Genomic DNA, 24,047 nt, shown 5'->3' with positions numbered 1-24,047 from the left:
TAATATCCTTATTTTGATGGCGGGCACGAATCATCATGATACAAGTTATTCTCTTCCACGATTCAGGTGGGTTCCAGCTATCCATCCTTTCTGACATCTTGTATATGAATGAAGAAGGGTCCAAACTTTTAAATGAAGAGAAGTGTGTGTTAATACATGTAACTTACGGAAAAATATAATTAATTATAAATATGTCAAATTTATCCCGAACACCCTGTATATATATATATATATATATATATATATATATATCTCACCTTGTATGGCTGTACTACTCTACTTAAAGTTTAATGAACATGTGTGTGTGTGTGTGTGTGTGTGTGTGTGTGTACACACACACAATCTACCAATAATTGTTCAGACACTTCAACAATTTACAATTGATACCAGCAGGAACCCTAATATTGGGTATGTCCACCTTTGGCTTTGATTTATTTGTATGTAAATAACATTGAAAAAGGGCTTAAATGGTGATATACAGTTGTTTGCAGACGATGCAAAGTTAGGGAAAGTTATGAGAAGTAGAGCAGATGTAGCGCTGCAAGAGGACCTAAATAGACTCTTTGAATTGGTGAGTGTCTGGCAATGTCAATTTAATGTAGCAAAGTTGAAGGTTTTAAATTTTAAAATTTGGGAAGCAAAGATGGGATGCAGAGTTTGGAATTGGTTGGGATATTTTAGAGGAAATGGAGGAGATGAAAGATCTTGGGGATGATGGTGGATAGAGACTTGAAATTTTGTGGACATTTTACTAAAATTGTGAGGACAACACAGTGGATTATTGGAATGATGCAGAGAACATTAATGTGTAGAAGTAACTGTTTTGATTCCATTAGTACAAATCAGGCTGTACATGGATTATTTTGCACAGATTTGGTCATTTGGTTTCAAAAGGATGATGAGATGTTGGAGAGGAGTTAGAGACAATTGGCTAAATTAGTTTATGTTCTCTGGAATGTGGAATATGAGGACAGATTGAGAGAATGCAAATTACAGAACATAAATTGGTAAGGGGTAATTACCAGATTAACATGGATTAGATTTTTCATAGAATATCTGAGAACGGGGGCAGAATGAAAAGCCATCCCTGTATATATATATATATATATATATTGTGATTATTCATTTTTACTGGGTAGAAAATATTATAAATTATTTTAAATGACTGATACCAAGAGATAAAGAGATGACATGGTTTATTTAAAAAGATACTACTAGTTTACTAGTTTCGTTGAATAGATCAACTTCTTCAGGTATCACAGTCAAAGAAATATAGAAAAAATAACAGAGACTTAAAAATTGCATTAACAGTACTAGTCCAAAAAAACAGTAGTACATTTTGAAAACAGTAATGCAAGCTTGAGTTCCAAATAAAAGTTGACTACTGTTTTCAAAATGTACTACTGTTTTTTTGGACTAGTACTGTTAATGCAATTTTTGAGTCTCTGTTATTTTTTCTATATTTCTTTGATTGCGATACCTGAAGAAGTTGATCCATTCAACGAAACTAGTAAACTAGTAGTATCTTTTTAAATAAACCATGTCATCTCTTTATCTCTCGGTATCAGTCATTTAAAATCATTTATATATATATATATATATATATATATATATATGAAGAGAATAGAGAAAAATACAGAGCACTAAAAAATAAAGTTGATAACCTATGCAAAAAAGCCAAAGAAAAATAGTTAGAAGAAAAAGCTAAGAAATGCCAAGAAGCATACCAACAAAACAACCTAAAAGTCTTCCATGATACTGTAAGAGAAATTACGAAGGAATTCTCAGCAAAAGCAGTAACAATGATAAACAACAAGATGACGGAAACCAGGAATATTGAATATATAAGAAAAATCTGGTCAAACCATTTTAAGACTATCTTCCACCAAGGAAACAAAACTACAATGCCAACAATAGAAGAAAATAATGATCACCCAAAAATTTTACAAGAGGAAGTTAGATATGCAATAAAACAGATGCAAAACAATAAGCACCAAGCATTAATACTATCCCTACTGAACTGTAGTCATATGGAGGTAGCATATCAATAGAATATTTAACAATCTTATTCAATAAACTACTACAAACAGGAGAGATTCCAGATGACTGGAAAACTGGAAAGATTCATCCCAATATACAAGAAAGGAGACAAAAGAGACTGCAGATATTACAGACCAATCAATTTACACCCTCACACCTATAAAATATTCATAAGAATTATACAAAATAGATTAAAAAACACCTATGAAGAAATGATAGGCATAGAACAAGCTGGTTTCCGAGGAAAGTGTTTAACAATAGACCAAATTTTCACATTGCACCAACTAGCAGAGCTCAGCTGCAAAGACCATAAAGAACAATATTGTTGTTTTGTGGACTTTAAACAAGCTTTCGATAACTTCGACAGAGAAATCCTTCTTAAAATTCTACTAGAAAAAGCAATAGACAAATATATAATACAGTTTCTGATAAAATATTACTCTAAGACAAATGCAATAATTAAAAAGGACACACTCACAACAGAACCCATAGAGATCCAGAAAGGAGTAATGCAAGGATGCCCATTATCTTCATGCCTATTCATCATATATCTAGAAGTTGTAAAGAAGGCAATAGACAATGAGCCTGGAATCAGTGTCAATGGTTTAAACATAAATAATATCCAATATGCAGATGATCTCGTCCTTCTTGCAAGAACCCCAAATGAACTACAAAAGTTGATCAACAAGCTAAACGAAACCTGTAAAACATATGACATGACAATAAATATACAAAAGACAAAAGTGATGAAAATAGGGAGGAACAGAACTACCATCTCAGCCATCCTAAACGGAGAACAAATAGAACAAGTAGACAACTTCATATACCTTGGATCAAAACTAACAGAAACAATAAATGAACTCAAAACAATCAAACACAGAATAGCAATAGGATGGACCACCATGGGAAAATTACAGAAAATCTGGAAAACAAACAAGATATCTAAGCAAGCCAAAATCAAATTATATGAAGTAATAATTATACCAACAGTCATCTATGGAGCAGAAGTGTGGACAGTTAAAAAAAGAGAGGAGAAAAAACTGCTGGCATTTGAAATGAAATGCTTAAGAAAAATAAATAGAACAAGTTGGATAGAAAAGAAAACAAACATCACAGTCAGACAAGAACTATTGTATAAAAAGACAATAATAGAAAACGTTAGAAAACAACAACTGAGATGGTTTGGACACACTGTACGCATGGACGCAGACAGACTTCCTAACGTCCTAATCAATACTTTTCCAACTGAAAAAAGAAGACCTGGAAGACCAAGAATTACCTGGCTGAAATTAATAAAGAACATCTCGGGATGCAGAACATATAAGGAACTTTTTCGAACAGAAAGGAATAGAGAAGACTGGAAGATCCTGCTCAAGAGAAGACTCAACCCGTCTTAGACGGAAGAGAAGAAGAAGAAGATATATATATATATATACACACACATACAGGGTGGGTGTGAACAAGGGGATGAGGAGTAGATTTTTTGTTTGGAGAGTGGTAGGTGATTGGAATGCATTGCCTGAGAGTGTGGTGAGTGCAGGACAGTGAATGCATTTAAGTTGAGGTATGATAACCATGTATGTAAGAGTGGGACCTCCCATGATGAGTCTCTTAACTCCATGGAGATCTGTTGATGATAATAATAATGTAAACAAACAAAAGCTTGTAAATGAAGTTTCTTCATGACTAGGCTTCTTGTATATAGAAGCTAATGGCTTCATATTAATTGCCTTATTTTATCATAATGTAAATTCAGATGTGTATAATGCTATGCATTATGAGAAGGGCCACTATCCAGACAGGTTTCAACCTTTGTATAAGTAAGGGTCTTTTCCAATAATTAGGTGATCCTTGATAACTTTAACTTTGGTGAGTAACTCACAGGATCTTATAACTTGTTACACTCTATTCGGTGGTGGTTTCTCCTGCCAAACCTGCAGAAGCCTCAGCTCCATCCAATGGTAGGCAAAACCCACTAAGCCAAATACTGACATCCACAAGCTACCAGCGAGAGCCATTCATCTTCCAGGGCAGGGTATTCACAGAAGGGCCTCTATAAAGGACACGTCCGAGTGTCCTTTATAGAGAAGGCTACTTGGGGTACATCTGAATAAACTAACCAAAATCCTTAAAAAAAAATCTTACTACCAATTGCAGATCATATAAAAAATCGGCATCCCTTATCTACCTGCTCCACCAAAGACCTACCACAGTCCCTAGACCTGTCAAGTGTATAACCAGGTCCCTTGCAGTTATAAACCTTACTATGGCCAAACGATAAGAATAGCCACATCAGGATTGCCAAATAAAGGATTACATCTGTTTCAATCACTAGCCATTCAGGACTTACTGATCATGCTTTGGACATCCACTACAGGATTCAATGAAAAAAAAGCCACTCTCCTCTCCATTGCAGCAAATATACATAAAAGCCTGTTGTTTGAATCTGCCTTAACCTTAAGAAACTACCTAAACTTCAACAAATTTGGGTGCATATACGAGTAACTGCCTCAAATTGGAAGCACTCAGAGTTTCATCCCATATTTCATCCTAACATTCAACAGTATCCATTTTAGCCCACTATGAGGCACTATTCAGAACTTTAGTCTTAATTTGATTGCCATGCTTCATCCTAATTTACCCAATGTAATGGCTGTGTTCCCAGATGATGATGGTTTGAGTTTGTTGAAGTATTAGAAATAGTAGTTAAATTTATTGTAATTATTATTAGTGAACATTGTAATTTCCTTAAAAAAGTACAGTTATGAATTGCCAACATTATTATTATTATTTATATGGTCACTCCATGGAGTCAAAAAAATTTATTGCGGGAGACCCACTCTCCATTAGCTCAATATCTATCATACATCTCCCTAAACTTATTCACTTCTCGTAGGCAGGCTTATACATTGGCTATGCATTATTAAATTACTTAAGGAATTGAACAATGTAGATACGAATATAAATTAAATTACACTTTAATAAATATTTCCGATATTTCGGCAACATCACGTTGCCATCTTCAAAAGGAACTTACAAAAAAAGGCACGTGCACGTAGGCACTACAACACAGTAACTGAGAATGAAGAGATGAAGCTATTGTTCTCCTAAAAGTCCTGATGGTGCCCTCTAGCAGGCTAAGGTAGGTGTTCTTGGCTGTCCGGCTGAAGGTGTGCTGATTTAAGCCTCCCAAATTTGGGACAGTCGCATACAACCAAATTTGTTGAGGTTTGGAGAGTTTCTTAGGGCTGATTCCATAAATAGTCTTTCGAATTTGTATTTGCTATGGTGTATTACTGTAGCTTTCTTCCACCATATTCTGTGGCATGTATCCTTCCACATCAAATTGCCAGCAGTGTAAGACTGGATGTAGCTTGTGACCTCTCCAAAGCAAGACTACCAAAAACCAACATATCCAACAAGGAATATAAAGCTCTGCAGGAAATGAGGAATAATAAAGAATTAGTTATCACCAAAGTGGATAAGGGAAATGCAACTGTAGTACTTAACCAAAAGGACTACACAGGTAAGCTTAAAGCTCTTCTATTAGATCGGGCTACTTACCTCCCTATCGAATACAATCCCACCAACTCACAAATTAGAAAACTTCACAGGCTCCTTAAGAAAGTCACTTCTTGGCCTGTAGAAGTTACCAACAGATTAAAGCCATTTAACTCTATCCCCCACCCCATATTTATGGACTTCCAAAAATACATAAAGAAAATGTGCCATTACTTCCTATAGTGGATGGCATCGATTCCCCCACATACATATTAGCTAAACATTTGGCCAAAGAGCTCACACATTATACTGACAACACACCATCACACATAAAAAACTCAGCCCACTTCATAGCCAGCATAGAAAAACCTTACACTCCAACATACTGACATAATGGTCAGCTTTAACGTCTCCTCCTTATTCACAAATGTCCCACTCAAGGAAACTTTAGAGCTAAACCAAGCTAAATTTTCTCCTGATATCTCAGCCCTATTTCAGTTCACAATGAACTCAGGCTATTTCGTTTGGCAGGGAAAATTCTACAAACAAATAGAGGGGACAGCCATGGGTTCACCACCCTTCCCACCCTTGGCCAATTTCTTTATGGAGACCTTTGAAGAAAAAGCCTTAGCCTCTGCACCACAAAAACCAACCATATGGCTTCGCTACATTGATGATGTGTTCACTATTTGGCCACATGGCTCTGAAACACTCCTCTCCTTCTTAACACACTTAAACAACCAACACCCCAGAATCAAGTTCACCCTGGACAAAGAGGAAAACAACAGCCTCCCTTTCCTAGACACACAAGTCACCCACCAGCCTGATGGAACCTTGGTTTTCTCAGTTTATAGAAAACCCACCCATACAGGCAGATACATTCACCAACAATCCCCTCCCCCTCACAACAATATGGAGTGGTGAAAACACTATACAGCAGGGCTAAACTAATCTGTTCTAACAACATGGCCCTAAACACTAAACTAAACCACATCCTCAACACTTTCTCAGCCAATGGCTACCCCCCCCCAAAAATCCAAAAAATATTAAAACCTACAAACCACAGCCCCCCCCCCTCCTTCCACAACAAGGATTACTCTAAATCCATCACCCATTTCCCTACATCTGAGGCACCTCGAAAAAAATTACCAAAATCTTAAAAAAAAAAAAACATGACCTGACCTCCTGTTACAGGCCATTCTGAAAATTGCCATCCCTTATCCGCTCCACTAAAGACCACTTCCCCTAGACTTACCTGGTGTATACCAGGTTCCTTGCAGCTGTAAACTGTCTTATTTTGGCTAAGTAGGCAGGACAACGAATATCAGAATTTCTGAACACAAGGACTACATCCGTTTTCACAAGTACAGCCATTCTGGTCTTGCAGACCATGCTCTGAATACATGCCACAGAATATGGTGGAAAAAAGCTATAGTAATACACCATAACAAATACAAATTTGAAAGACTATTTATGGAATCAGCCCTAAGAAACTCTCCAAACCTCAACAAATTTGGTTGTATGCGACTGCCCCAAATCTGGGAGGCTTACATCAGCAAACCCTCAGCCCAACGGCCAAGAACACCTACTTAGCCCCCTAGAGGCACCATTAGGACTTTTAGGAGAACAATAGCTTCATCTCTTCATTCTCAGTTACTGTTTGTAGTGCCTACGTGCACGTGCCTTTTTTTGTAAGTTCCTTTTGAAGATGGCAACGTGACGTTGCCGAAATATCGGAAATATTTATTAAAGTGTAATTTAATTTATATTCATATTTACATTGTTCAATTCCTTAAGTAATTTAATAAAACCTGTTCACTCTTGGGGATGCTCACAACCATCTCTGGCAATCCATTCCACTCATTCACCACTCTCCAAGTAAAGAATTTAGTTTGCATACCCTTATTAATGATACTGTTAGACAACTTCCAAGTGTGATCCCCCTTAGTTTCCCTCTACTCCCCATGTATTGAAAAATTTCTTCTATGTCAATCTTATAGAATCCCATTAGTAACTTACAAATTTCTGTCATATCCCCCTCTCCTCTGCCTGTTAGCTAAACTCTGCAACCCACACATTCATAGGGAACATTCCAAAGATCTGTCACAAGGTTGGTTACTCGTCTCTGAATCCTCTCCATCACCTCCTGATCCCCCCAAGAAATGCAGATGACTAAATCTATGCACAATAGTCAACATGTGACTGAATTATAGACTTGTAAAGAGGGATAATAACCTCCTTATCTTTACTTGTCAATGTCAAGTAATCCTCTGAGCTATTTTTCCAACTCTTGCAATATATCCTCTGAATTTCAATGGGGTGATGGTGAATCTCTATTCACCATCACCCCAAGATCCCTAGCTTCATCAATTTCTTGTAAACTAGTACCATCAATACGATGTGAAGTGTGTAATCTTTTCATCCCACCCTAGCTTCAATTTCTAGTAAACTAGTACCATCAATATGATGTGAAAAGTGTAATCTTTTCATTCCACCCTAGCTTCATCAATTTCTTGTAAACTAGTACCATCAATATGATGCGAAGTGTTTAATCTTTTCATCCCAAAGTGCATCCCTTACATTTTACAACATTGAATTGATAACCATTATCCTTTGCCCACACTGCTAATTTATTTAAATCATCCTGTAAGATATCTACATCACCTTTATTAACTATTGCCCTCCTTAGTTTTGCATCATTGGCAAGCAACTGAATATTCCCTTTCAAATCTTCTGCTATATCATTATGTGCAAATTAAAAAATAGTGGTCCTAATACCGAGCCTTCGAGCACTCCACTAGTCACCTTCATTTGCATTAATTCCACTCCACCATACAATGTCTATCAGCCTTCAGCCTCATATCCATTCCCATTTGTTCCAACTTATGTAATAGTTGTGGTATTCTATGTGATATTCTGTCAGATGCCCTTGCAAGGTACAGCAGTACCATGGTATAGCCATTTCCTTTATCCAATTTCTGCTGTCACCTTATTATAAAATGTGAATAAATTACTGAAGCAGGACCTACCTTTTACAAAGTCATGCTGTCCCCTATAGAGTATCGTATTCCTATCCCCCCCATTCTTGAATTTTACTTTAAACCATCTTTTCCAATACTTTAGTCACCATTCCATAGATACTCGTTAGTCTGAAATTTGCTACTTCTCTCTTGGAGCTACCTTTATGTAATAGAACTATCTTACCAATTTTCTACTTCCTTGGAACCTTTCCTGACTTAGATTAACAACTTCATCAGAGGTGCTTCCAGTTCACTTGCACATTAGCATAGCACATGAGCTGACATACCATCCATGTCCAGTGCTGTATTCACTTTGATGTTTTTCAATATACTGAGTACCTCCAGTTCATCTACTTCAAACATATAAGCTATACCACCATAAGTAATTCTTGGCTTATCTATGTGCTGTTGGTTTCCAGCCTTTCATGGAAGGGAGGAATTGCATGAAAAAGTGTTCAGATGCATTAAATTCTTTATTATGTAAATATATATCTAAAAGCATTTTCATTTTTAGGGTCCACCTGGTCTACTGGGACATAAAGGAGAACCGGGAGAACCCGGAGAAGAAGTAAGTGTTCATAACTGATAAGTATGTTTTACTCTTTTGCAGATATTATCATCATCATTATTATTTATAATTAAAATTTGTTTAAGAATGAGTTGTATTTTTTAGGGACCAAGGGGAATTCGTGGTATTATGGGAGTGCCAGGACATTCAGGAAGAAGAGTGAGTTCCTAAGTCAGTTCATTCCTTCCTTTCTCAACTTTCTTCTGTTTCTTTATATAACTGAAATAACACCTTTCCTCAAATATGTTTATTCTGGATTTTTACTTTCATAATCTTGTTTTTATAATCTTATCTGTTTAAAAAATAATTTTAATTTTGATTATTTTTAATTGGTAATTTATTGTGCTTTACCTCTTAGGATTGATGTAAAACTAACCTCTCAAGATAAAATTAGGTTAAGGAAAGTTAGTTTATTTAAATTGTATTATGTGAGTGTGTGGTAACGATTATTAATAAAAATTTACTTTCTTTTTGTAGACATTTTTTTTTGCTTAGTCACAGAATAAATTGTAATAGACAAGACATCATATTCTTGTTTTGATCTGTTACCGAAGCATAAGCAAACAATTTGCCATGAAGTATCTTCACGACTAGGCTACTTGTGTATAAAGGTTGTTGACTTCATATCAAGTGACTTAGCATCCAATAATGCACAGCACTCTTCCTTCCAGATGTGTTGGTTATTATTATTACATCAACCTCTATAAAGTTAGCAAACTCATCATGGGAGGTACACTTATCTAATAACATATTTATATATTGAACTTTAAACTCCTTAACACTCCCAGCATTCAATAATGCATTCTAGTAATGAGTTCTATTCACCCACAGTTCTCCATTTTAAAAAAATCTACTCCTTGCACCCATCTTCACTACACCTTTACACAACTTTATATCATCAGGAAACAACTGAAGATCCCACGACCAGACCAGTCAATCATGAAATATATTAACAATAAGTTAAATAACTGATCTATCCCACAACAAATGTTGCTGTGCATTACCAGCAGGGTCGCTACCTAGACCAGTTTATATCTTTATTGACAGTTCACGTCATCACGGTGTGGACAATTCATTGTGGGGAAAATTTAATTTATCACAGGGAAAATTCATCGAGAGAGCAATTCATCGAGAGGGCAATTCATCGAGACGACAATTTATCACAGGGAAAATTCATCGACAGGAAAATTTATTGTAGGGAAAAATTCATCAAGAGGAAAACTTATCACTAAGAAAATTCATTGAGGAAAAAATTCACTGAAAGCATTATTTACTAGAAAATTGAAATGATATTGCATTGATATATGAAAAGTAAATTCAGTGCAAGATAATTTTCACCAAATATAGTTTTTTTTATGTATTTATGTATTATTTGAAATCTGAAAATAAACCCCAACTCAACATCACCAGAGTTAAAGATCGGTACTATCAACGTAAGAAGCCTGAATGGCAAAGAAATGGAGCTAGCTGAAGAATTAGATAAGTACCAGATCGACATAATAGGGGTGACTGAAACAAAAAAGACCAAAACTGGTGAGATCTTTCTGAGTAATAAATACAAAATGTTATATTCAGGCAATGACAATCAAGGAAAAGAAGGAGTAGCCATAGTATTCAACACAAAATACGAGGATAATCTTCTTGAATGGCAGTCAGTCTCAAGTAGAGTAATGTGGGCAAATATGAGAATGGGGAACTGGACAATGAGACTTATTTGTGCCTATGGACCCACAGAAGGTTCTACTAAGGTAGAAGTGGAGGAATTTTTTGAGGCTTTAGAAAAAGCAACTGACACAATAAAAAATGAAAAGTTGGTCCTTGTTGGGGATCTAAATAGCGGAGTAGGAAATGATTGTGAGACATACAAAAATATTTTGAGAAAATTTGGAGAAAAGAGCAAAGCTAATAATAATGGCAAATATCTGTTGGATTTCTGCTGAGGACATGGACTGGTTATTACTAACACCATGTTCCAACATAAAAATGTGCACAAATTCACATGGAGAGAAGAGGCTAGGAATAAGAAAAGTCTCATTGACTATGTTATTGTTGATAGTGATGTTTTCTCCCTGGTGCAGGACACCAGAGTGTACAGAGGATTTGAAATTGGAAGTGATCACTATTTAGTCTTGAGCAGGATAAAATTAAATTTCATATTGAAAAGAATAACATGTAAGAAAGTTTTAAAGCGAATCAAAGTTGAGCAGCTCTCAGATGTGAGCTGTAGACTAAAAATACACAAAGATTATTGAAGAAAAAATGAAAGAGTTTGAGAACAGGAATCAAACCTTGGAGATTCAGTGGCAAACTCTGAAGAAAACATTGATTGATTCTGCCAGAGAGGCATGTGGTGAGATTGTCTGTAAGGATAAAAAAATCAGAACTCCCTGCTGGACACAGGAATTTAAAGAGGCAGTGAAGGAAAAGAAGAAAGCATACCAAAAGTTCCTCTCAAATAAGTCAGCTTGTGCTCTTAGAGAATATAGAGACAAATGCAAGAATGCTAAACACTGTGTAAAATTAGCTAAACAAAAGTCATGGGAGGACTTTGGCAAGAATATAGAAAATAAATATCAAGAAGGTGGCAAAATATTCTGGAGGTTGTTGAAGAAGCTTAAGAATGGAGGAAAGAGTGCTATAAAAAGAATTAGAGATGATAAAGGTGACATGAAAACAGGAGAAAAAGATATCCTTGAAGTATGGAGTAATTACTTTGAAAAACTGCTAAATGAAACAAGCAGTGATGACAGCACAGTGGTAAAAAACACTGACCAGGCATGCAGTCAGGAATACATATCCATACTTGAAGTAGAAAAATCCATCAAAATGATTATATGACATAGATGATATTCGACCAGAAATGCTGAAGTATGGTGGTATAAGAGTCTTACAGTGGCTGCACTGCATGGTTCAGAAAGCCTGGACAGAGGGACGAAGTCCCGATGATTGGAGTAGAGCTCCCATGGTACCCATATATAAAAAGGGAAATAAAACTGCATGTGAGAATTACAGAGGTATTTCCCTACTGAGTGTTCCTGGCAAGATCTATGCAAGTATACTTGAGAAACGATTGAGAAGAATTGTGGAAGAAAAGCTTGGTGAAGAACAAGCTGGATTCAGGCCAAATAGAGGCTGTCAGGATCAGATCTTCACTTTACGACAAATAGTCAAGAAAGCATGGGAATATAAAAAAGATCTGTATTTAAGTTTTGTCGATTTGGAAAAGGCATATGACAAGGTGCCAAGAGAGAAGCTGTTCAATACGCTGCAGTTATATGGTGACAATGGGGCATTATATCAAGCAATACTTAGTCTTTATTTGAGTTGTAAGTCAGCAGTTAGAATTGAAGGAAGTACAGGAAGATGGTTTAATGTTAAATCTGGTGTGAGACAAGGATGTACATTATCCCCTCTGTTATTCATTATCTATATGGATCACATTATGAAGGAAAGTGGTATTAAACATGATGTCAAAATTGGAGATGTTAATGTCAGCTCTTTGCTTTATGCGGATGATGTTATACTTCTAAATAAATCTGCTACAAGTCTGCAATATTCTCTGACTAAATTGAATAGCTGTTGTAATAGATATGGTATGAAGGTCAGCAATAAAAAGACAAAGACAATGAAAATAGGCAGAATCATTGAAAATGTCAACTGTGTTGTGAATGGAGAACCTGTGGAACAAGTAAAACATTTCAGCTATTTAGGCACGATTTTTAGTGAAGATGGTAAATTAAATATAGAAATAGACAACAGAATCAGCAAAGCTGGTATGGTAGGAAGTCAATTGAATAAATTCATATGGAATAGGAGAGAAATTAGTCGGAACACTAAATTAGCTGTATACAAGACAGTGTTCAAACCAGTTGTAACTTGTGGATCTGAGAGCTGGGTCAGAAGTAAAACTCTTGACCAATGACTAGAGACCATATATATGAGAGTCCTGAGAAAGATTATAGGCGTGAACAGATGACATCAATGGCAGTATCATATTAAAAACGAGGATATTAGGAAAGAACTTGACATTGTCAGCATCCAGGAATGCGTTAGTAGAGCTAATGTCAGGTGGTATGGTCACTTAAACAGAATGGGCAAGGAAAGATTAGCAAAACAAGTGTTCTCTGCCAGGTTGGCAGCAAAATGACCCAGAGGAAGACCAAGATATAGGTGGATTGATACAGTACAAAGTGCTTTAGACGATAGAAATATAAGATCTGATAATGTTGGAGTGTTGACAAGTAACAGACTGATTTGGAGGAAAATTGTAGATAGGAAATTAATAATGATGTAATTTCTTTTCATGTAGTACTATCATATCCTGTACACCCCTTGAGGGTACATGGCAGGAATTTGATGATGATGATGATGTATTATTTGTTTAGATTTTAATTAGATTTTCATAATATTTTTATTCTTTTACAATGAAAGTAATATATTATTGATCGGTGAGTTTCCTAATTTCTGTTTTGTTTTAAAAAGTTTTAAATATTTTTTATTACTTAATCACTGCAGGTTCTGCTGATGGAATATTAATATTTACAAAACTGGAATAGATATGGGGAGAAAGGTCATCATATTTAAGAATATTTATTCTGCGAACTGTTCGTTATATTTCTGAGCAATTAGACACCCATTGAGATGTGATATATATATGAGGGTGGTCTGAAAAGTAATCGGCCTACAATGAAAAAACGAATTTATAATTTCAAAATTATTTTTCTTTTTCAACATAATCTCCCTTAAGACTAATACATTTATTCAAGCGATGCTCCAGCCATTAACCCATCCTTGCAGTGGTTCTCAGTAAGATCTGCAAAATATCCCTCTACAGTTGCAATCACCTCTTGATTCGAAGAAAAACACTTACCAGCGAGGAAGAGTTGTAGTTTTGGGAAGAGATAAAAGTCAGAGGAAGCCAAATCTGGGGGAATAGGGTGGATGTTCCAACAATTCATAGTGCAGATCCCTTAATTTTCCCATTGCCAAAACACCTTTGTGGGCAAGTGCATTGTCCTGATGAAAGATCAGGACAATGATCTTTCATCAGGACATCAAGGGAAGGCACGTGCTCTACCACTCTGTCTTCAACATTCAGTCACCAACTGACTGCAACTACACCAACGCCACTACCGCTGACCACCACTCGTATTTCCAATGACAATCACAAATATCCATGTGCATGGTGGGATTCAAACGCTCAGACTTAGCTGGAGAGCAGATGCACTATCCACTCGGCCAACCAGACCGGCTGTTTCTTACATTTTTTAAAATATGTATTAAATTTTTTAAAAAATATTTCTTAAATTTTTAAAATTTTTTTAAAAAATATTTTTAAAAATATTTCTTATATGGGAAATATTTCTTTTTTTTCAATATATATCCACGATGAATAACTTTATGTGGAATAAAAATTTTTAAAAAGTTAAATATAATAAAAATATTAAATAATACATAAAATATTTCTTAAATTTTTAAAAAATATTTCTTAATTCTTTAAAATATTTCTTAATTCTTCAAAATATTTCTTAATTTTTTAAAAATATTTTTTCTCAAACTGGGTCTTTTCTCACAAATTTTTTCATCTAATCTGGTTAAAAGATCGGAGTAATATGCCCCGGTTATTGCTTTATCCTTTTCATGATAATTAATAAACAAATTACCTTTAGCATCCCAAAACACCGATTCTGTCCACTGTTTTAATTGCTGTTTGGATTCTGGTGTGTAATGGTGAATCCAAGTCTCATCCATAGTAATAAATTGATGCACAAAATCAGTTTTATTCTAGTTAAAATGCTCCAAACACTGTTCAGAGATTTTCATGCGAGTGCATTTTTGATCTGCTGTGAGCAAGCACGGCACCCATCTTGCGCAGAGCTTTTTCATTTGCAATTCTTCATGCAAAATATATCCTACACGTTCTTTTGAAATGCCTATAGTCTCAGCAATTTCATGCACTTTGACTCGCCATTCATCCAATACCATGTCATGCACTTGATCAGTGATTTCTGGTGTTGTCACACTTTTTGGACATCCTTCACATGGATCATCTTAAAGACTGGTACAGCCACATTTAAACTTGGCAGCCCATTTCTTAATTGTCGAAACGAAGTAGAAGAGTTCCCATAAATTTTTATGAACTTTGAATGAATTTATTTTGGTGTTAAACCTTCTTTTGCAAAGAATTTTATAACTGCACGATACTCAATTTTATTCATTTCAAGGGATGCAGACAACACTTTTGCATCAGACAGCTGTATAAATCAAACTACTTGATAGAATGACTTGCAATTTCACATGGATGCTTATGACAGATGTATCAACTTAAGAAAAAATAATCTTGCTGATAGTATTGTCATCTATGGTCGAGGCCGAGAAGGTTTCAGAACACCCTCGTATAATCAAAATATTATTATTATTATTTGACACCTCCAGGGAGTCCAAGTATTCATCAAGAAACAGCCAGTCTGGTTGGCTGAGTGGATAGTGCATCTGCTCTCCAGCTAAAAGTCTGTGGGTTCGAATCCCACCATGCACACGGGTATTTGTGATTGTCATTGGAAATATGAGTGGTGGTCAGCGGTATTGGCGTTGGTGACAGAATGTTGAAGACAGAGTTGTAGAGCAGGTGCCTTCCCTTGATGACCATCACTCGTATTTCCAATGGCAATCACAAATATCCATGTGCATGGTGGGATTCGAACCCGCAGACTTTTATCTGGAGAGCAGATGCACTATCCATTCGGCCAACTAGACTGGCTGTTTCTTAAATTTTTTTCAAATATGTATTAAATTTTTAAAAAAATATTTTTTAAAATATTTCTTATATGGGAAATATTTCTTTTTTTTCATATATATCCATGATGAATAACTTTATATGGAATAAAAATTTTTAAAAAGCTAAATATAATAAAAATATTAAATAATACATGAAATATTTCTTAAATGTTTAAAAAATATTTCTTAATTCTTTAAAATATTTCTTAATTTTTTAAAAATATTTTTTAAAAGAAATATATATTTTTAAAAATATTTCTTATATGGGAAATTTTTTTCTCATATATCTGCGATGAATTTTCCTGCAGTTAATTTTCCCCCACGATTAATTTTTCCGCAATGAATAGTCTCTATGATGAATTTTCCTCGTAATGAATAGTCTCTGCGATGAATAGTCTCCGCGATGAATTGTCGGTACATGTTTATTGAGGTCTCATCAGTGGGTCTAGACGCAGGAAGTTCCTATCAAAGTAAAATTAGGTTTAAAATATTTCTTAATTCTTCAAAATATTTCTTAATTTTTAAAAATATTTTTTAAAAGAAATATATATTTTTAAAAATATTTCTTATATGGGAAATTTTTTTCACATATATCTGTGATGAATTTTCTTGCAATTAATTTCCCCCCACGATTAATTTTCCTGTGATGAATAGTCTCTATGATGAATTTTCCTCGCAATGAATAGTCTCCGCAATGAATTGTCCGGACATGTTTATTGAGGTCTCATCAGTGGGTCTAGACGTAGGAAGTTCCTATCAAAGTAAAATTAGGTTAAGGAAAACCAGTTTACTTGACCATGGTAGGACATTCAGCCTGATATGTAAATGGAAGATTATTATTATTACACTCTCCATAGAGTCGGCAGACTCACTGTGGGAGGTTCATTCAACTGACAACATATTTATCATATAGAATCTTAAAATCCTTAACACTTGTTGAGTTTACAACACATTCTTGTCATGTATTCCATTCACTGACAATTCTCCATGTAAAAAATCTGCTCCTAACACCCCTCCTCACCACACTTTTACACTTTCAGGAATGATCTCTAGTTTTTCTCCTCTCTGTACTTGTTTTATAATCCCCTCTGGATTAATCTGATAAAATCCTCTCACTAACTTAAATGTCTCTATCATATCACCTCTCTTCCTTCTATCCACCAAACTCTGCAATCCACATTTCTTCAACTGTTCTCTATAGCCAGCATTCCAAAGTCCCAATATTGTCTTAGTCACTCATCTCTGGACCATCTCCAATGTCTTGCCATCATATTGAAAGTCAGGTGACAAGATCTTAGCACAATAGTCCAAATGTGATCTGACCAGTGCCTTATGCAGTGGCACAACCACTTTCTTATTCTTACATGCTAGAGTACTTCTTATCATAGCAGCACTACAATGTGCAGTCTTTGCAATGCCAGCAATATGCCCTCTAAACTTCAGTCTACTGTCAATCATCACTCCCAGATCTCTAATCTTATCCACTTCCTGTAGTATGGTAACATCAATATATTACACAGCCATATATTTCTGCACTCCACAATGCAACACCTTGCACACTTATTGCTATTAAAACTACAACTCCACTCTTTTGTCCAAGTAAAAAGTCTATTCAAATCTTCTTGAAGAGAATTAACATCAGCAGTGCTACTTATAATTTTTCCTAACTTTGCATCATCAGCAAATAACTGAAGATCCCCAGTCAGTGTCCACAAAATATATTGTTTATTGTTATTACCCATTAAGACCAGATGGAGTCAAAGACTCATCTAGGAGGTCCTTTTGTCATACACACAGTTCATCATACAGCACCTTAAACACACTCAAATTCTCTGCAAAAAGCCTGCTTCTCATCCCCCTGCTCACATCCTCCTTATACAGCTTCCGGGGATGACCTCTGGTTCTCCCCTGATCTTTGACCGTTTTCTGTAAAACCTCTCCAACATTGATCATATAACAACCCCTTACCAACTTGTAGGTCTCTATCATATCACCCCCTCCTCCTCCTATCCACTAGACTGCATATTGCATCTTCTCAACCGTTTCTCATATTTGACATTCCAGAGATCAGAAACTACCTTAGTCAGTCGCCTCTGGACCCTTTCCAACATCTCTTTGTCCTTTTGAAAACCAGGTGACCAAATCTGGGAACAGCAGTCCATGTGAGGACTAACCAAAGTCTTGTACAATGGAAGAAGAATCTCCTTGCTTGTATATGTCATTGTCCTCCATATCATTCCCAGAATTCTTTGTGTTGTCCTCACAGTTTTGGCAATGTGTCCCCTAAATTTCAGATCCTTATCCACCATCACTTCAAGATCCCTTATTTCCTCCACCTCCAATAATATATCCCACCAAGCATAAATTGTACATCCTATCTTTGTTTTCCAAATTTTAAAAACCTTACATTTTGCAACGTTGAACTTGCATTCCCATTTCTGTGCCAATTCACTCAGTTTATTCAAGTCTTCTTGTATGGCCACAATATCTTCTTTACTCTTCATAGTTCATCCCAACTTTGCATCATCTGCAAACAACTGAATATCCCCATCCAAATCTTTGTCAATATCATTAACATACAAGTTAAACAGCAATATCCCTAAAACAGACCCCTGAAGCACACCACTAGTGACTTTCTCTTCCTGGATATTGCTCCCCCCCATACGCAACTTGCTGATACCTATCAGATAGCCAGTTTCTATCCAATGCACTAATCTAATCTAATCTAGTTGATAATGAAACTAATCTAGTTTCACTATCAACCTATCATGCAGTAATCTATCAAAACATTACTAAAATTAAGGGGATACTAAATCCCACATAGTTTTAAAACCGAATAAGAAACTCAAAGATTGGAATCAGAGAGTTTCTTGCTGAATATAGAAAACTATAAAGTATTGGCGAACACTAGCGTTAGCCAATGCAAGTGATCCTAGTACGTAGTACATTCATGGGCAACTCGTTGCAAAGGTGAGTCTTATTCGGTTTTAAAACTATGTGGGATTTAGTATCCCCTTAATTTTAGTAATGTTTTCATTGCCGAAATGAAGCTTATTAGCTCTTTATACTTAAGTAAAAAATCTATCAAAACTTTTGCAAAATCTAAGTATACTACTGTGTATCCCTCTCCTATATCGAAGGAAGCAGTCACCTTATTATAATAAGTAAGTAGATTACTAAAACATGATCTCCCTTTAGCTAATCCATGCTGTTCATCAAAGATAATACCATTGTTGTCAACCCACTTCGGGATCCTGGTTCTCACCAGCTTCTCCAACAACTTAACCACAACACCTGACACACACAGATAGGCCTATAATTTGATGCCTGAGTTCTATCATCTCCCTTATGAAGTGCCACAATCTTGTACTCCTTCCACTCCTTTAGAACTTGACCCAGTGTAAGACTGATATTAAAAAATATGTCAAGGCTGGCGTCAACTCCCTGGCACATTCCTTCAGAATACATGGTGATATATTATCAAATCCCACAGCCTTATTAACATCAAGTTTTTATTCAATTCCCCATACACCTCTAGCTCACTTACATTCAGTCTCTCCTCCCCATCATCAACTGCTCTCTATCTCTCCATGATGTCACACTTACAAGAATGAAAGACCTTCATGAACTAATCAAGTATCTCCACTATATCTTCCACAGTAGTTGTCCTTATACCATTTTCTCCAATCAGTGTCATCTTTCAGTTTTTTTTTTCCCCCTTTTTGCTGGCTACATATCGAAAGAACTCTCTAGCATTATTTTTGGCTTCATTAGCTAACTGCTGCTTATACTTGACTTTTGCTACCCTTACCAACCTAGCCACCTTCCTTGCCTGGTCTTTATAGTCCTAATTGAATTGCTTATTTCCACTTCTCTTATGCTGCCTCCATAATGCCTTATTTTGTCTGTATCGCATGTTTAATCTCTTCATTCATCCATTTCACACCTACCTTATTTAACCTTCTTTCCCTTGGAATACATTTAACTAGCTAACTCCTCATTCCATACTACACCTGCAAGCTGTTTCCTGAGCACTTCATAATCAGCAGCCTTGTAGTTCCACATATACTCTTTTATCACAGAGGTCCTGATACTGCTGGCAACCACCCAGGTAATTACTTTATGTTCACTCTCACCAACTGCAGGATGATTTGACACCTCATTTATAATTACATCCTCTGATGAGATGATCAAATCCAAAACCCTCAACCCTCTTGTTCTGTCTGTTACATATTGTCCTTAAAACTTATTGGTCTTAAGTTTTTTAATAGCTGCCTCCACTTTTGCATCTGTTGGTACTTGTTAAACATCTAGATTTTGGCTCTCTTCCATATCATCTAATTGACCAGATATATTTGAATTCAATAGTTCATCGAAATGCTTTGCCCATCTTCTTAGTATCGTTTCATTCCCACTCAAAATTATACCCTCCTTATCGCTACATAACATTGTTACTGACTGGAAATCTTTCTAACTACTATTTAACTTTTGATAGAAAGATCTACTTTCATTCATACTTCTGAGATTTTCTAACTCCTTAAATTCATCCTGATAGTATTTCTTCTTTCTATTCTATGCATTATTTTTTCTTCTTTTCTTGCCAAACGATATTCCTCCACAGGAACCACACTTGTAAAGTGTGGTTCCCTTGCCGCATTTGTTTATATGCCTCATTTTTTAATACAGTCACATGTTCACATTCTGCATCAAACAATGGTTACACTTAACTCTACTGACTTTCCTAATACTATGTCTGCTGTTGTCACTATAACATCCCTAAGAACATCCCAAGCTTAATTAACACTCTCACCAATAGTTAAACCAGACAAGTTTTCACTGATTCTCTCACCATATTTGGCTTTAACTTCTAATCCCTTCAATCTTTACTTAATAAAGTTTCTAGCATGGGACCCATATATCTTCCTTGCATTAGAGATTCTGCTTCTAATCTTTGATATAATCAAATAATGATCGGAATCAATGTTTGCTCCTCTGTAGGTTCTGACATCCACCAAATTGAATAGGTGTCTTGCATCTATTAAAAGATGATCAATTCGGTTAAAGGTGTCTCCGTCAGGAGACTTCCAGATCATTTTATGAATACCTTTATGATTAAACATTGTACTACCAATAACTATATTTCTTGAAGATACAAAGTTGATCAATCTAGTCCCATTATCATTAGTCTCATTATGTAAACTATATTTCCCAATGGTTGGCCTGTGTATATCCTCTTTGCCTATTTTGGCATTTAAATCACCTATAATAATTTTTACATCCCTCTTTGGATATTCCCCATAGAATTTTATCTAATTCATCATAAAACAACTCTTTTTCAGCATCATTCTTTTCTTCAGTTGGAGCATGTACACAGATAAAAAACTGTCATTTAATCTGTAACCTACACATTTGAGGTGAGTTTGCTTTGAAGTCCATTATAAGATGTTTTATCCTCTTGTTTACAATGAAACCTGTTCAAAACATGTGATCTTTTTTTTTTTTTGGCAGCTATAAAAAATAATATGATTTTTGTTTTCCATAATCCCCTCTCCTGACCATCTCATTTCTTGTATAACTGTAACAAGATCCTGTATTTATCCCATTGCTCCAGCAGCATTTTTAAAGCTCCAGATTGGTAAAGAGAAAGTATGTTCCATGATCCAATTTTCAAATCCTTAATACATTTGCCATTTTGTCGCCATTTAGTCCATCCAGCAGCTATTTCTTTAGATTTCGTAATAAGTAGTTTTTTCCAGGGTGAGGTTGTCAGCCCTACGCCCAACCCGAAACTTGGAAGACCAGACCTCTGTATTTATGACCCCTGGAGACAGGGTGACCCAGCCATACCCCCCAGGCACTGAGTACTCATTTTAGTCACCTTGTATGACATGCATGGGCTACAGTGGGACTATTCTTATTTTTCTTATTTGCTTGACTAATTTGATTATAAATTTCATGGTCACTACCATCCACATTACCAGGTCTGTGACAACATCCAATTAAGTATTTCATTCTATTCACCTCTATCTCACACGATACTGCCTCAAAACCACTGGCACTATTTCCTTCTTGTATCTCTACTTTGTATGGACTTAATTCTTTCTCTATCATCAATAGCACTCTTCCCCTCCCTTTTTACCCTCTCTATCCTCACGAAACATGTCATATCCTTCCATCTCTATTTCTGTCAGGATGTCATCCTCATCCAACCATGTCTCACTTATTCCAACGATTTTTGGGTGAACAGACTCAATTACTGTAACTATTTCATTTACCTTGTTTCTTACACATCTAGCATTTGTATAAAAACACAGCAGCTTATTCCTTAATCTATAACTCGTTCCACTGACACCACTTATTTGATGCGACTTCTCCATGCTTAACTCAAGCCATTTCTTTTTCTCCTTATTCATCTTTGAATCTTCTTCAGATCCGCTTGTTTTCCCTTGATCCCAGGTCATCCCCTTTCTGTTTACACATGCATTCACATCCTCTTGGAGCATCTACCTTTCTAATGCTGTGTTCCTCTGTCCACCCTGAGCCTCTCCGTTTCCCTGTCTGTCTTGCACACCTGTTCTCATTCTCTATACTCTTGCTGCTCACTTCTTCATACAGAACCACCTCTTCAATCTCTCCTGTGTTACTCTCCCATTCTTCCACATCACTTACCACTTGATCAGATTCATTCTCCACACTCATTTCTGTACCTTCCAGCAGCAGCAGTCTTTCCAAAGCTACTCACACCAAAACCACTCAAATGCAGTCCATCGTTTCTATACAGTTCACTTTGTCCTTCAAATTCATTCCACACATTAATAAACTGAACTCCTTTCTCCTCACACATTTCCTCTAACATATCATTCATAATCTTTGCTCGCTGCCTCATCTCACCTCTGTCATACCTGGTCAACATGCTTACCGCCTTTCCTACCACACTATTCTCTTTTATCCATCTCAACAAGCTCCTGATATCCAATGTGACATGTTCTTTGTTTGCAGTCAAATTATTTGTAACTATCCATTTTATCTCTTGTCTCATCTTACCCAACGCAACTTTTGAACCTTACATCACACTTTCTCTCTCATTCATTCTTTCGAATTTTTGAACTTTCGAACCTTGCGTCATACATGCTTGTTCACAGTCGATGCCCCTTGTCACCTTATATTCAACTGCACCTTGTTTTCCTACTTTCACTACCTTCACATCACTTTTGTCTTTTTTACCATTGCTTGTTCTCTTTTTTCAAAACATTTTTAACACTTTTTCTCTGCTCTTTTACACCGTCCATTTCCATCAGACGAACACTCATCCTCATGGCACTCTCACTACTAACACCTTCAGTCATCAACATATTAGCACTTATCACATTCAGCTCGCACTTTGCACACTCCCTCCTTCCATCCCTTAAATATTCACAATTTGTCTATATAATCAAACGAGTACATATAGCATACCTCACATTTCACGAAACAACTGAAATCAAAATCGAATTCTTCCATGGACAAAGCTGCTGCCATCTTGCCTTTCCTGGTTAGTATGCTAAGTTCTAATTTCAAAGAATTCATAAATAAACCTATGCAAAAAATCCCACACACCAATAAGACTGCAAGCACACAACTTTTATAGCAACTCTTACTCATGAACACACACTTGTATACTATTAATTATTTCAAAAAACTTATCTGAAACTGGAGCCCTCTTGACAAACAAGTTTACAAACAAGTTAAACAGCAGGGGCTTAATAACAGAACCCTGGGGCAAGCTACTGGTAATCCTCCTTGTTTGATCCATCTAACCAATATGCTATCTATTCCCATCCTCTGCAGCTTGTACACCAACTTATGTGGTAATCTATCGAATGCTTTTGCAAAGTCTAAGAATATCACTGTATATGATTCTTCCTTACCTAACATACTTGTCACCTTATCATAAAATTCAAATAAATGACTAAAATAGGACCTACCCTTGACAAATCCATGCTGACCATCATAAAGAATGTTATGTCCATCAACCCAATTCTGTATTCTATTCCTTACCAATCTCTCCAACACCTTGACTACAACTACAGTTATACAGACTGGCCTAGATGGAGACCTGTCTTAGAATCATGCTTGTGGAGTGGTACTATTTTGCCTTCTTT

At 36.0% G+C, this 24,047-nt stretch overlaps 1 protein-coding gene across 1 annotated transcript in view; it reads left to right on the top strand.

Annotated features, from left to right (window-relative positions):
- Positions 1 to 24,047, top strand: part of LOC150098030 (uncharacterized) — a 345,561-nt gene that overhangs the window by 76,546 nt on the left and 244,968 nt on the right. The window contains exons 7-8 of the mRNA XM_090406662.1: positions 9,076 to 9,129; positions 9,235 to 9,288. Of these exons, the coding sequence (XP_090262788.1) occupies positions 9,076 to 9,129; positions 9,235 to 9,288 (108 nt within the window). The remainder of the gene's footprint in view (positions 1 to 9,075; positions 9,130 to 9,234; positions 9,289 to 24,047) is intronic.

Source organism: Typopeltis vanoorti, chromosome 16, assembly GCF_054136105.1.
Source record: "Typopeltis vanoorti isolate ZY-2024b chromosome 16, IOZ_Tvanoo_1.0, whole genome shotgun sequence".
NCBI lineage: Eukaryota > Metazoa > Arthropoda > Arachnida > Uropygi > Thelyphonidae > Typopeltis > Typopeltis vanoorti.
This window is presented reverse-complemented; position numbering and strand designations above follow the sequence as displayed.